The sequence below is a fragment of the Oratosquilla oratoria genome, chromosome 4 (assembly GCF_046742065.1).
Source record: "Oratosquilla oratoria isolate Oo_2021 chromosome 4, ASM4674206v1, whole genome shotgun sequence".
NCBI classification, from domain to species: domain Eukaryota; kingdom Metazoa; phylum Arthropoda; class Malacostraca; order Stomatopoda; family Squillidae; genus Oratosquilla; species Oratosquilla oratoria.
Window position 1 is genome coordinate 5,574,729 of NC_134780.1, and position 12,049 is coordinate 5,586,777.

The 12,049-nt window shown below is 42.5% G+C and overlaps 1 protein-coding gene across 2 annotated transcripts in view; it reads left to right on the plus strand.

Moving 5' to 3' along the window:
- LOC143024604 (protein O-linked-mannose beta-1,2-N-acetylglucosaminyltransferase 1-like) overlaps window positions 1–12,049 on the plus strand; it is a 570,350-nt gene that overhangs the window by 550,592 nt on the left and 7,709 nt on the right. For both annotated transcript variants that reach the window (XM_076183458.1, XM_076183460.1), the window contains 2 exons: window positions 5,446–5,626; window positions 10,492–10,601. In XM_076183458.1, coding sequence (XP_076039573.1) covers window positions 5,446–5,626; window positions 10,492–10,601 — 291 coding nt within the window. The remainder of the gene's footprint in view (window positions 1–5,445; window positions 5,627–10,491; window positions 10,602–12,049) is intronic.

Consider the following 12,049-nt stretch of genomic DNA (forward strand, 5'->3'; position numbering starts at 1 on the left):
CCAGGCTGGTTATTACCAGGCTGGTCAGTACTAGTACCAGGCACCTGGTACCGAAGAAGTTAATTGATATTGTCTACAACTCCATGGCAACCAAAAATATGCCACACAGAGAATGCTGTGGGTCTTCTGCAAAAGAAACCAGAATGATTGATTGATTACCACTGAGATGATAAGATGTTTTGGCAGCAATCTCCATTGCTCCAGGTCTCTCTCTAGTGCGGGAGACCTATAACCCTCAGGTAACTGGCAACAGCCACCATCTTGGCCCAGAAGTCACTTGAGGAAGAAGTTTTGTGTTGTCTAAAGTAAGGTGAGAGTTGGACAGAGTGAGATGAGGTGTTCAGTGTCTTTTGTCTGTTCGTTGCATGTAGCAGTAAATATAGTCAGAAAAGAAAAGTATCATGTATTATGGAAGGGGTTGAATAGTATTGAATTTGTAACTTATTACTTTGCAAATTACTCTTATTACAAATATTTTTTTCTTGTCTCATTTTCAATTTATTTTGTTTTATATTATTATTTTTTTTTTCCTTTCTATCTTTCATCCTTTCAAATTTGTATATACCTTTCCTGCTTTATATATTTGTTGTACTTATTTTTATCTATATTTATACTTGTTTACTTTTGCATATATCATAGCTCCTATGTATCAACTTTTCTTAAGCTTCACTTATGTAGGCATCTCTAAATGTGTGTGTGTTTGTGTTTATTAAAATAAGGGAGTTGGGAGATAGGGTTGATGAAAGAGTATTAGGATGGTTTGGACACATGGAAATAATGAGTGAAGAAAGACTAGTAAAAGAGGTATGGAAGGCAGATGTGGGGGGAGTGAACATGAGGGGAAGTCCTAGGATGAGGTGGATGGATGGGGTGAAGGAGGCTTTGGGGAAGAGGGGAATGTCTGTTGAGGAAGGACAAGAGAGGACAGAAGACAGGGGTGAATGGAGAATGGTTGTATATGGATGATGTTGTGATGCATGAGGTGGAATGGGCGGGGGGATGGGGGGTGAGGTAGTATGTGTGAGCAAAATTTGATGCAGCCCGAAGGGATTTCTCCCCGTCTTCTCCTTTTATGCAATGGGGGGTCGCCGATTTAATGAAGCAGCCTTGCTGTGGATGTGCTGTATCTTGCGACACTGCTTCTGACCCAGGGCAGTGGACAGGGTGCAGGGATGACCCGTCATCCAAGAGGTGCTAAGATGGGAGGGAGGGTGGAGGGGTGTGGAGTGTATTCAGGGATGGAATGGGTGGGAATGATTATATGCCTTTCCCTTTTTGGCTACCTCCCTTGTAAGGGGGAAAAAGCCTTGGTATGTGTATTTATGTAAAATAATATAAAGTGAAAGATAAAAGTTGAGTTGTATTTGTGTTGTAAAACTGTATGTAATGAATGAATTATAATGGTACTCATGCACTTGCTACACTGAAAATTGAAATCGAGGAAATCTGTTTTCCATCGAGCCTTTTGTAAAAGAGTGCATAGGAAGCTTTTAGAAATTAATTTTTGGTAGTTGATATGATACAGATGGAACAAAAGTGTGATTTTTTTTTCATATATCTATTTATATTTATTTTATTCATTTATTTGTTCTAGGCAATTGAAAGGAGACAAGGATGACCCTTCATCCACGAAGAGCTAAGATAAGAGGGAAACAATGGGTAATGGATGGGAGTGGAATGGGTTAAAGTGGGTGCATGTCTTGAGTGGCTACCTCCCATGTAAGGGCTAAGAAGCCCTTGCTGTGTAGATAGAATAGATCTATTTATTTCTTTTATTATTATACCCAGTCTGGAGTATTGGCTGCATGTTATTGTGGGGTTAAAAGCTGCTAAGTAGCATGTAGCTGATACTTTTGGGTCTATATGGGGCACCCCTACAGACCAGAACCATGCATCACTTTGTCCCTGGTGAAGAAAATTTCTATTCATAGAGAAATGATGATACTTTATTGTACTGTGACTGTCCCTCCATTATGCTGTCCCCCCCCACTTTTGTTACTCTCCTGTACCATTTCTCTGAATATTCATTTTCGCATTTCACCGAACCCTGTGGTTGGGGAAAATAATAATGCTACCAAGCCTTTCCACTTCAGTCTTATGAGGGGACAAAAATGGGATGGGAATGGGACTAGGCATCCTTCTCCCTGTAGACCCAAAGGGGACATTCCTAAAAAAGTTAAGGCATAAGAGGGTCTGGGAGGAGTTTTCCAACCAGTACCCTAATGTGTGTAGATATGGTACAGATGAGAGTAAAAGGGAAGAGATAGGCAGTATATTTGTGAGAAGAAAGATGAATGTGTTGGCATTGAGTGAAACTAAGTTGAAAGGGAGGGGCGAGTTTGAGTTCGGGAGTGTAGTTGGGAGGATCTCAGGAGTGAAGAGAGGACAAGGGAGAGAATGGGTGGCTATACTAGTGAAGAAATAGGTTTGTAGTAGAGTGGAAGGAGGTTTCTTCAAAATTAATGTGGATGAAGGTGAAACTGGAAAGGGAGATGTGGGTTTTTGTAAGTGCATATGGGCCTGGTAGTGAGAAGAGTGTAGAGGAAAGGGAGGGATTTTGGATAGATTTAAATGGGTGCATAGAGGGATTAGGGAGAAATGTCAATGTAGTGGTGTTGGGAGACCTTAATGTTAGGGTAGGAAATGAACCAATAGATGGAGTGTGGAGTTCCAGGAAAAAATTGTAGTGGAGAGTTGATGATGGAGATGTCTAGAAAGTTGATCATAGCAAATACAGTGTTTAGGAAGAAAGTCAAGCATAAGTACACATGGAAGAGGGTGGTGGATGGAAGGGTGGTAGATAGAACATTAATGGACTATATAGTGGTAACCAGGAGTATAGTAGGAAGAGTTAAGGATGTACATGTTCTAAGGGGAGAGAGTGGGGGAATATCAGATAATTTTTTGGTGGAAGGTATGTTGAGAGTGGAGGATAGATGGAGAAAGAGGAAAAAGACAGAAGGTGGGGAGGTGCTTAAAGTAAACTGCTTAAATGAGAAAAAAAAGGAGGAGTACAAGAAGAAGCTGAGAGAGGAGTTAGAGGGAGTGAAGGACAGAGTAGAATTAGGAGTGGAGGAGGAATAGGGATGATTCAAGGAGAGGGTCACAAGGTGTGCAAAGATGGAGGATGGGAGAAAATAGAAGGAAGGGTAGTGAGTGGTGAGATGAGGAAGCAAAGAAGGTTGTAGAAAAGAAGTGAGCTTTCACAGATTGGTTCCAAAATAGGACGAGGGAATCATATGAGAGGTACAAAGAAAAGAGAAAAGAAGTAAAGCATAAGATAAAGGAGGCAAAGATGAGAGCAGATGTGAAATGGGGTAAGAGTATGACAGAAAATTTTGAGAGTAATAAAAAGATGTTTTGGAAAAAAATTAAGAGAGGAAGAGGAGGCGAATCAAGTAGAGAAGAATTGATAAAAGGTGCAGATGGAGAGACGATAATGGAGGAGAAGGCAGTAAGAGGAAGATGAGCAGAGTATTTTAGGGAGTTGCTAAATGTGAAGGAGGTTAGGGAGGGAAAGGTAGTTGCAGTGGGAAGTAAGGTGAATGTAGTTGTTAAGATGATGAGAGCAGGTTAAAAAAAAAAAAAAGAGGTACAGTGATGGTGGACTAGCTGGTGAGGTTATTTAATGTTTGTTTAAGAGAAGGTAGAGTGCTGGAGGACTCCCTATATAGTTCCACTTTACAAGAGAAAAGGAGACAAGTGTGAGTGTAGTAGTTTCAGAGGGATCAGTTTCTTTAGTTGGGAAGGCTTATGGGAGGGTCTCAATTGAGAGGATTAAGAGAGGAACAGAGGGAGTAATTGGTGAGGAACAGTGTGGAATTAGGACAGGTAGGGGTTGTGTGGTTCATATTTTTGTGGTAAGATAGATATGTGAGAAAGCTTTAGGAAAAGGTAAGGATGTTTTTTGGGCTTTTATGGATCTGGAAAAGGCTTATGACAGGGTAGACAGGAAGGCACTGTGGGAGGTTTTACAGATATATGGGATAGGAGGAAAGCTTTTAGGAGCAGTCAAGAGTTTTTACGAGAGTAGTAGAGTGTGTGTCAGGATTAGAAATGGAGAGAGTGAGTGGTTTGAGGTAAAGGTGGGACTTCATCAGGGATGTGTTATGTCGCCCTGGCTGTTCAATTTATAAATGGATGGGATTGTGCGAGAAATAAATGCAAGGGTGGTGAGTCAGGGATTGGAGATGGTTAAAGAAAATGGAGAAAAGTGGGAGGTGAGCCAGTGTTTGTTTGCGGATGACACTGCGCTTGTAGCAGGATCAGAGGAGGAATTGAGGAAGTTAGTGACAGAGTTTGGGAAAGTGTATGAAAGGAAGTTAAAGATAAATGTGGGTAAAAGTAAGGTGATGAGATGTACAAGGGGTGAACATGGCAGCAGACTGGAAGTGAGTATTAGGGTAGAGAGACTGGAGGAAGTGGATAGTTTTAGATACTTGGGTGTGAATGTGGCAGGAAAGGGAGGAATGGAGGCGGAGGTAGAATGTAGATTGAGAGAAGCGAGTAAATGCCTTGGTGGATTAAAAAGTGTAATGAGAAATAGATATTTGGGAATGGATGCTAAGAGGAGACTGCATGAATGAGTGATTGTGCCAACAGCACTGTTTGGGGCAGAAACATGGAACATAAGAGAAAAAGAGAGAAGGTGTTGGAATGTGTTTGAGATGAGGTGTCTGAGAAGCATGATAGGGGTTACTAGGCTAGATAGAGTGAGAAATGAGGAGGAGAATGGGGGTGGAAAGGGAGTTGGGAGATAGGGTGGATGAAAAAGTATTGGGATGGTTAAGACACATGGAAAGAATGAGTGAAGAAAGACTAGTAAAAGAGGTGTGGAAGGCAGATGTGGAAGGAATGAACAAGAGGGGGCAACCAAGGATGAGATGGATGGATGGGGTAAAAGGGGCTTTGGGGAAGAGGGGAATGTCTTTTGAGGAAGGACGGGAGAGGACAGAAGACAGGGGTGAATGGTTGTATATGGATGATGTTGTGATGTATGAAGTGGAGTGGGTGGGAGATGAGGGTGAGGTAGTATGTGTGAGAAAAATATGACACAGCCCAAAGGGATTTCTCCCTGTCTTCTCCTTTTCTGCATGAGGGGATGGAGAGGGGGGGGTTGCCGATTTAATGAAGCAGCTTTGCTGTGGATGTGCTGTGTCTTACAACACTGCTTCTGACCCAGGGCAGTGGACAAGATACAGGTATGACCTGTCATCCAGGAGGTACCAAGATAAAAGGGAGGGAAGAGTGTGGAGGGGAGTGGAGTGTATTAGGGATGAAGTGGGTGGGAGTGGTTTTTATGCCTTTGTTTTTTGGCTACCTCCCTTATAAGGGGGGGAAAAAGCCTTTGGTATATGTATGTATTTTATATATATTTTGTGGGGGCATGGTTTACAGTTTTGTAAATTATTCTTATTATTTGCACTCTCTTACTTGAATCTTTAGACTGAAGAAGGAAGCCTATGAGGAGCACATCATTGGGCTGCTCAAGCGAGGTGTTGTCCTCGACCACTCAAAGAGCCCATGTGAGGAGGACTTTGTACCCGACACATCGGGGCAGACCTACTTGCTTTTCATCAAAATGGAACACCATAAAGACTTCAGTACCTGGCTGCAGGTGGCAAAGGTGAGTTAACATTGATCCTTTGGGAGCAGGGGAGTGTTGTATTTGTCCTTCAAATTTTTTCCACCCTCAGCTGAGTAGAGTTGCATTTGATAGAAGATATATGAAATATGACACCAAATTGATGAGATAATCAAGATGGGTTTTAACCTTAGAGAAATCCTCACCCCCACCTCTTCTACATCTTAAGGAAATTATCTGGTGTGTGGAAAGATTAATATAGAATGAATTACTGTAACCAAAGGTTAAGAATAATGGTATGAGTATGTATTTTCACAAAACTGAAATTGTTGGAGTGTTCATTGTTGTCATTTGGCTGAGGGCAGCCATATTGGATTTGTGTGGTTCTCTGGACAGACACCAGGTGGCAGTGGTGTTAAGCTACCATGTGGAGTGCTGGGTTCCTAGTATAGAGGAAGTGGTGACTGGGGCATGTTTGGTTTCTCATTGGCAGCAGAGCATAGTTATGGCCTCTTCTAAGTGCCCTCCTAAGTTTGATAATGAATCTGAATATGAAAATTGGAAAAAGGATATAAGCATATAGTGTGAGTTAACTGATTTAAAGATAAGCAGGCTCTAGCCATATACTTATCTTTCACTGGCCAAGCTAGAACAGCATTCTCTGAAATTTAACTGTTCTGAAGAGTGAAAATGGTGTAAAGATTATTATTGCCTGATAAAGGTCAATGTCAATTTGCAGCATTTCATAATTCATATAATTTCAGAAGAAATAAGAATATTAATGAATATGTGAATGAGTTTGAACATAGATACTTTAAGTTTACACAGGAAGGAATGACTACCAGACTCTGTGATGCCTTTTATGCTTCTTGGTTCAATCAACTTGGCTGAGCGAGAGACTCAAATTGTGATGTCACCAATCAGTGAAATCAACTATACTAATATGAAATCTACTTTAAAATGTGTCCATCATGACATTGTGTCAGGTACCAGCTGTTAGCATGATGTCACTACCTCCCAACAAACACCACATACTGACTCGGTGCCCCTGTGACTGCCGTGGTGAGAGGAAGTGTTGCACCTTTGTTATCTCATCCGTCCCATCTTTTGTCTGGGTTTCCCTTGGTTTCTGCTTGAGGGGACAGAGAGGGGGTAAAAAGACTATGGGTAAAAAGAAGTCGTTAATGCCTATAACTATAGCTCATATCATAGGGCTTCACAAAGCTGGTCTTCAGACAAGAGAAATAGTGGCAAATGTTGGTGTGAGTGAGCGATCTGTGAGAAACTGGATGAAACATTTCAAGGCCAATGGTGGTGTTGAGTTACCAACTGCTAAACCTCAGCCTGTCCCTTCAAAGAAGCAGCTAGAGAGTACATCTACCATAATTGCTAGAGAATTGAAAGAAAAAACCCACCTCTGCTTTCTGAGGTGTCCATAAGAACAGTCAACAGGTGGGTGGCCAAGCTGGGCTACAGTAGCCACTGGCAGGTTAAGAAATCCATCCTTACCAAGTGGCAGAAGAAATGTTGGCTGGATTTTGGACTTAAATATCATGATTGGACTCCTCACCAGTGGTCTGAGGTACTTTGGAGTGACAAAACCACCTTCAGTGTCACCTGTAACCGTGGTGGACATATGTACTGGGCCAGAGGTAGCGACCCACGGTACACCTGTGGGACCACCAAACACCCAGACTTGCTCAGGGTTTGGGGGTGTTTCATTGTTCAGTGTTGGTGAACTCATAGTGCTCCCCAAAAACCAGTATATGAACAGCTTGAGTCTGCTGTATGTGAGGCATGGATTAATATACCTTCCCAGACCTTCTGGAATTTGTGTGAGAATCTTCTCAAATGCTTGATGGATGTAGTGAAGCATAAGAGAGGCAGTATTAGAACCTTGGCAAGTGTGGAAATATGTTTTTATGGTATGTATTTGTGTTTTGGTAAGCGTGTGTGGGGTGGCCAGCATAATGCTGTGATGAGCACTGTAGGTGCAGAGTGTCCCACAAGCATTAAAGCTGAGCCTGTCTTTTGTGACAATAGTAAAGAAGTCTGTTATGCCACCTATGGACAGTGACCACATAGACCATCACAGAGATACAGATTTTGAAGAAGACAAAGAGGAGCAGTAATGTTAACACAAATTAACTTGAGTGACCAAGGGACTAATCGAAGACTCAATCCTCTGGATCGTAATGGCCGAGTTTCACTATATGTGATTCGTGTTACCATTGGGCTCGATATTGTCTGCATTCGCCTGAGAATAATGAGGTGTCATTTTGGGGTATCAATGAATGAGATACTGGTGGTAATAGTGAGGAACACATGATACAAATGCCAGTATTTGTTGGATATGCCAGTGATGAAAATGTCAAATACATACACACATATACCAAGGCTTTTTCCCCCTTACAAGGGAGGTAGCCAAAAAGGAAAAGGCATAAAATGTCAAATAGACTAAGATTATGCATTTGGTCAAGGAGTATTGAAATTGTGGTATATTGGATACTGGTTGTTGAACTACAGTTAGTGGTCAACATTAGTTGGATGATTACTTGAACAACCTGTGCGATGAAGAGTTGGCTATGGTGAGGGAAGAAAAATCTAGCTGTACATTTACATTTGGTGATGGTGTAACCTATAGATCCATTTAGCATGTAGTGCTTCCATGTTGGATTGGAGATGTGAGGTCAGAGCTGTCAACCAATGTTGTTGAGTGTGCTGAGGCTGCTTCCTATCTTAGACAGATTAATTATCATGGACATTGTCAAATGCCAAACCCTAGATGTACACTGCTTGATTGACAACAAGAGTTTGGTGGAGGCCTTGAATTCTTCTCTTAGTGTGGAGGATTGTCATCTTCGCATCGACATTGCACTGCTGAAGGATATGTTGTTGCTTGGTGAGAGTAACTTGGAGCAACTTCCCCTTACTAAGAGGGGGGAGAGAGAAAAGACCAAGCATTGTTGGAGTGTTCGTTGTTGTCATTTGGCTGAGGGCAGCCATATAGGATTTGTGTGATTCAGTGAACAGACACCAGGTGGCAATGTTGTTGAGCTACTATGTGGAGTGCTGGGTCCCCAGTATAAAGGAAGTGGTGATTGGAGCAAGTTTGGCCTCTCAAAAATTATTCACTTAGTACATACATATACCAAGGCTTTTTCCCCCTTACAAGGGAGGTAGCCAAAAAGGAAAAGGCATAAAATCATTCCCACCCATTCCATCCCTGAATACACTCCATACCCCTCCACCCTCCCTCTTATCTTAGCACCTCCTGGGTCCCTGTACCTTGTCCACTGCCCTGGGTCAGAAACAGTGCCGCAAGACACAGCACCTCCACAGCAAGGCTGCTTCATTAAATCGGCGACCCCCCCTCTCCATCCCCCCATGCATAAAAGGAGAAGACAGGGAAAAATCCCTTCGGGCTGCATCAAATTTTGCTCACACATACTACCTCACCCCCCATCCCCCCACCCATTCCACCTCATGCATCACAACATCATCCATATACAACCATTCTCCATTCACCTATCTCTTCACTTAATAGAATAGCCACCCCTTCCCTCCCTCGCCCTTTCCCTTTCAACTTAGTTTCACTCAAAGCCAACACATCCATCTTTCTTCTCACAAACATACTACCTATCTCTTCCCTTTTACTCTCATCTGTACCACATCCACGCACATTAAAAGACCCAAACCTTAGGGTGCTGGTCGGAAAACTCCCAGACCCTCTTATGCCTTTACTTTTTCGTTTAGGAATGTCCCCTGTGGGGCTACAAGGAGAAAGATGCCTAGTCCCACTCCCCGTCCCTTTCTTCTTGCCTCTTACGATCCAAATGGAAATACTTGGTGGTAGTATTCTTTTCCCCCACCATAGGGGGAAAAGAATATAATAAATTGTGACAAAATACTTTGATGATTCATTAAGTACATACATAAATACATATGCCAAAAGCTTTTTCCCCCTTACAAGGGAGGTAGCCAAAAAACAAAGGCATAGAAACCACTCCCACCCATCCAATACCCTACATCCTCCACTCCCCTCTTATCATGGCACATCCTGGATGACAGGTCATCCCTGCATCTTGTCCACTGCCCTGGGTCAGAAGCAACATTGCAAGACACAGCACATCCACAGCAAGGCCCCTTCATTAATTGGCAACCCCCCCACTCTCCATCCCCTCATGCAGAACAGAAGATGGGGAGAAATCCCTTCAGACTGTGTCAATTTATTTCTCATGCATACTGCCTCACCCCCCATCTGCCACCCACTCCCCCTCATGCATCACAGCATCATCTATACACAACCATTCTCCATTCACCCCTATCTTCTGTCTTCTCCCATCCTTCCTCAACAAACATTTCCCTCTTTCCCAAAGCCCCTTTTACCCCATCCATCCATCTCATCCTAGGTCACCCCCTCATGTTCACTCCTTCCACCTCTGCCTTCCACACCTCTTTTACTAATCTTTCTTCACTCATTCTTTCCATGTGTCCAAACCATCTCAATACTCTTTCATCAACCCTATCCCTCAAGTCCCTTTCCACCCGTTCTCCTCCCCACCTCCTCATTTCTCATTTCATTAAGTAAAAGTACATCAATTACACACTGGTACTATGTACACCACACCATTACATTAACATTCAAGGCAGAGGCAATTTTCCCACATTGAATAAGATGACATAATAACAAATGTAATGATTTACTTGTTCCCCATATTGTGGCTTGTGCATCAGTCTGTTAATCCGTTGCCCCAGGTCTCTATTGCAGGAGACCTATGGCTCCCAAGTAGCCACTAGTAGCCACCAGCTTAGTCCATAAGTCGCATATGGAAGAGATATTGTAATGTCAGGCAAGTTGTATATGAATGAAATCACAGAAGATGGATTTCGTCATCTCTTTGCAGTGCTTACGAATCTGGGACCTGGATGGGCGTGGGTTCCATCGAGGGATGTGGCGTCTCCATATCCACAAGCACCCCGTCCTGGTGGTGGGTGTTCCCCACTCACCCTACTCGTAAGTAGATAATTATTCTTTTTACCCTTCATGTTGTTAATTAAATCTCAAGTTATTAGGAACTCAAAGTCCATGGAATTTTATGAAGTTCCTATATAAGAGCTCAGTTAGGTGAATTTTATACCATCAATACTTTAGGGCATTGTTCTTTATTTTTTTCTCCAACATAGAATCATGGCAAATAATGTGCTTTGACTTGGCCACACCCTTATATGGGATAAAGGTCTTTTGTATGCATATGTATAAGAGAAACTAAATAATTTATTTCAATGTTTAGACTCAACTGATCTATATGCTAAGATGAAAAATCATCAAACAGCGAAGGGATGGTATCAGTGCAATTAGATGTATGGACTGGAAAATGGAAGGAGAATGAAAAACAGAAGAAAATTACTGAGTGGTTGCTTGGATATATGAAGTAGTAGAGCCTGTGTTACAATTAGAAATAGAAGGAGTGAGTGGTTTGAGGTGAACGTGGGATTTCACCAGGGAGGTATTATGTTACCATGGCTGTTCACTTTATATGTGGATTGGGTGGTGCAAGAGGTAAATGCAAGGGTAATGGGCTGGGGATTGGAGATGGTTCAAGAAAATGGAGAGAAATGGGAGATAAGCTAGTTGTTGTTTGCTGACGACACTACTTGTAGCAGGATCAGAGTAGGGATTAAGGAGGTTAGTGATGGAGTTTGGGAAGGTATGTGAAAGAAGGAAGTTGAAGATGAATGTGGGTAAAAGTAAGGTGATGAGATGTACAAGGGGAAAGGATGGAAGCAAATTGGAAGTGAATATTAAGGGAGAGAGACTGGAGGAAGTGGATAGCTTTAAATACTTTGGGGCAAAGGTGGCGGGAAAGGGAGAAGTGGAGGTGGAGGTAGAATGTAGGTTGAGAGAAGCAAATGAAATGCCTTGGGGGATTAAATAGTGTAATGAGAAATATACATTTGGGAATGAATGCTAAGAGGAGATTGTGCCAATAGCACTGTATGGGGCAGAAACATGGAACATAAGAGAGGAAGAAAGGAAGAGTTTAAATGTGTTTGAGATGAAATGCTTGAGAAGTATGGTAGGGCTTACTAGGCTGGATAGAGTGAGAGATGAGGAGGTGAGGAGGAGAGCAGGGGTGGAAAGGGTGGGAGTAGGGTTGATTAAAGAGTATTGGGATGGTTTGGACACATGGAAAGAATGAGTGAAGAAAGATTAGTAAAAGAGATGTGGAAGGCAGGGGTAGAGGGAGTGAAAATGAGGGAGCAACCAAGAATTAGATGGATGGATGGAGGTATAAGGGGCATTGGGAAAGAGAGGCATGTCTGTTGAGGAATAAAGGGAGAAGATAGAAGATTAGGGGTGAGTGGAGAATAGTTTTGTATGGATGATACTGTGATGCATGGAAGGGAGTGGGTGGGGGATGGGGTGGTGAGGAAGTATGTGTGAATGATATTTTGACATAG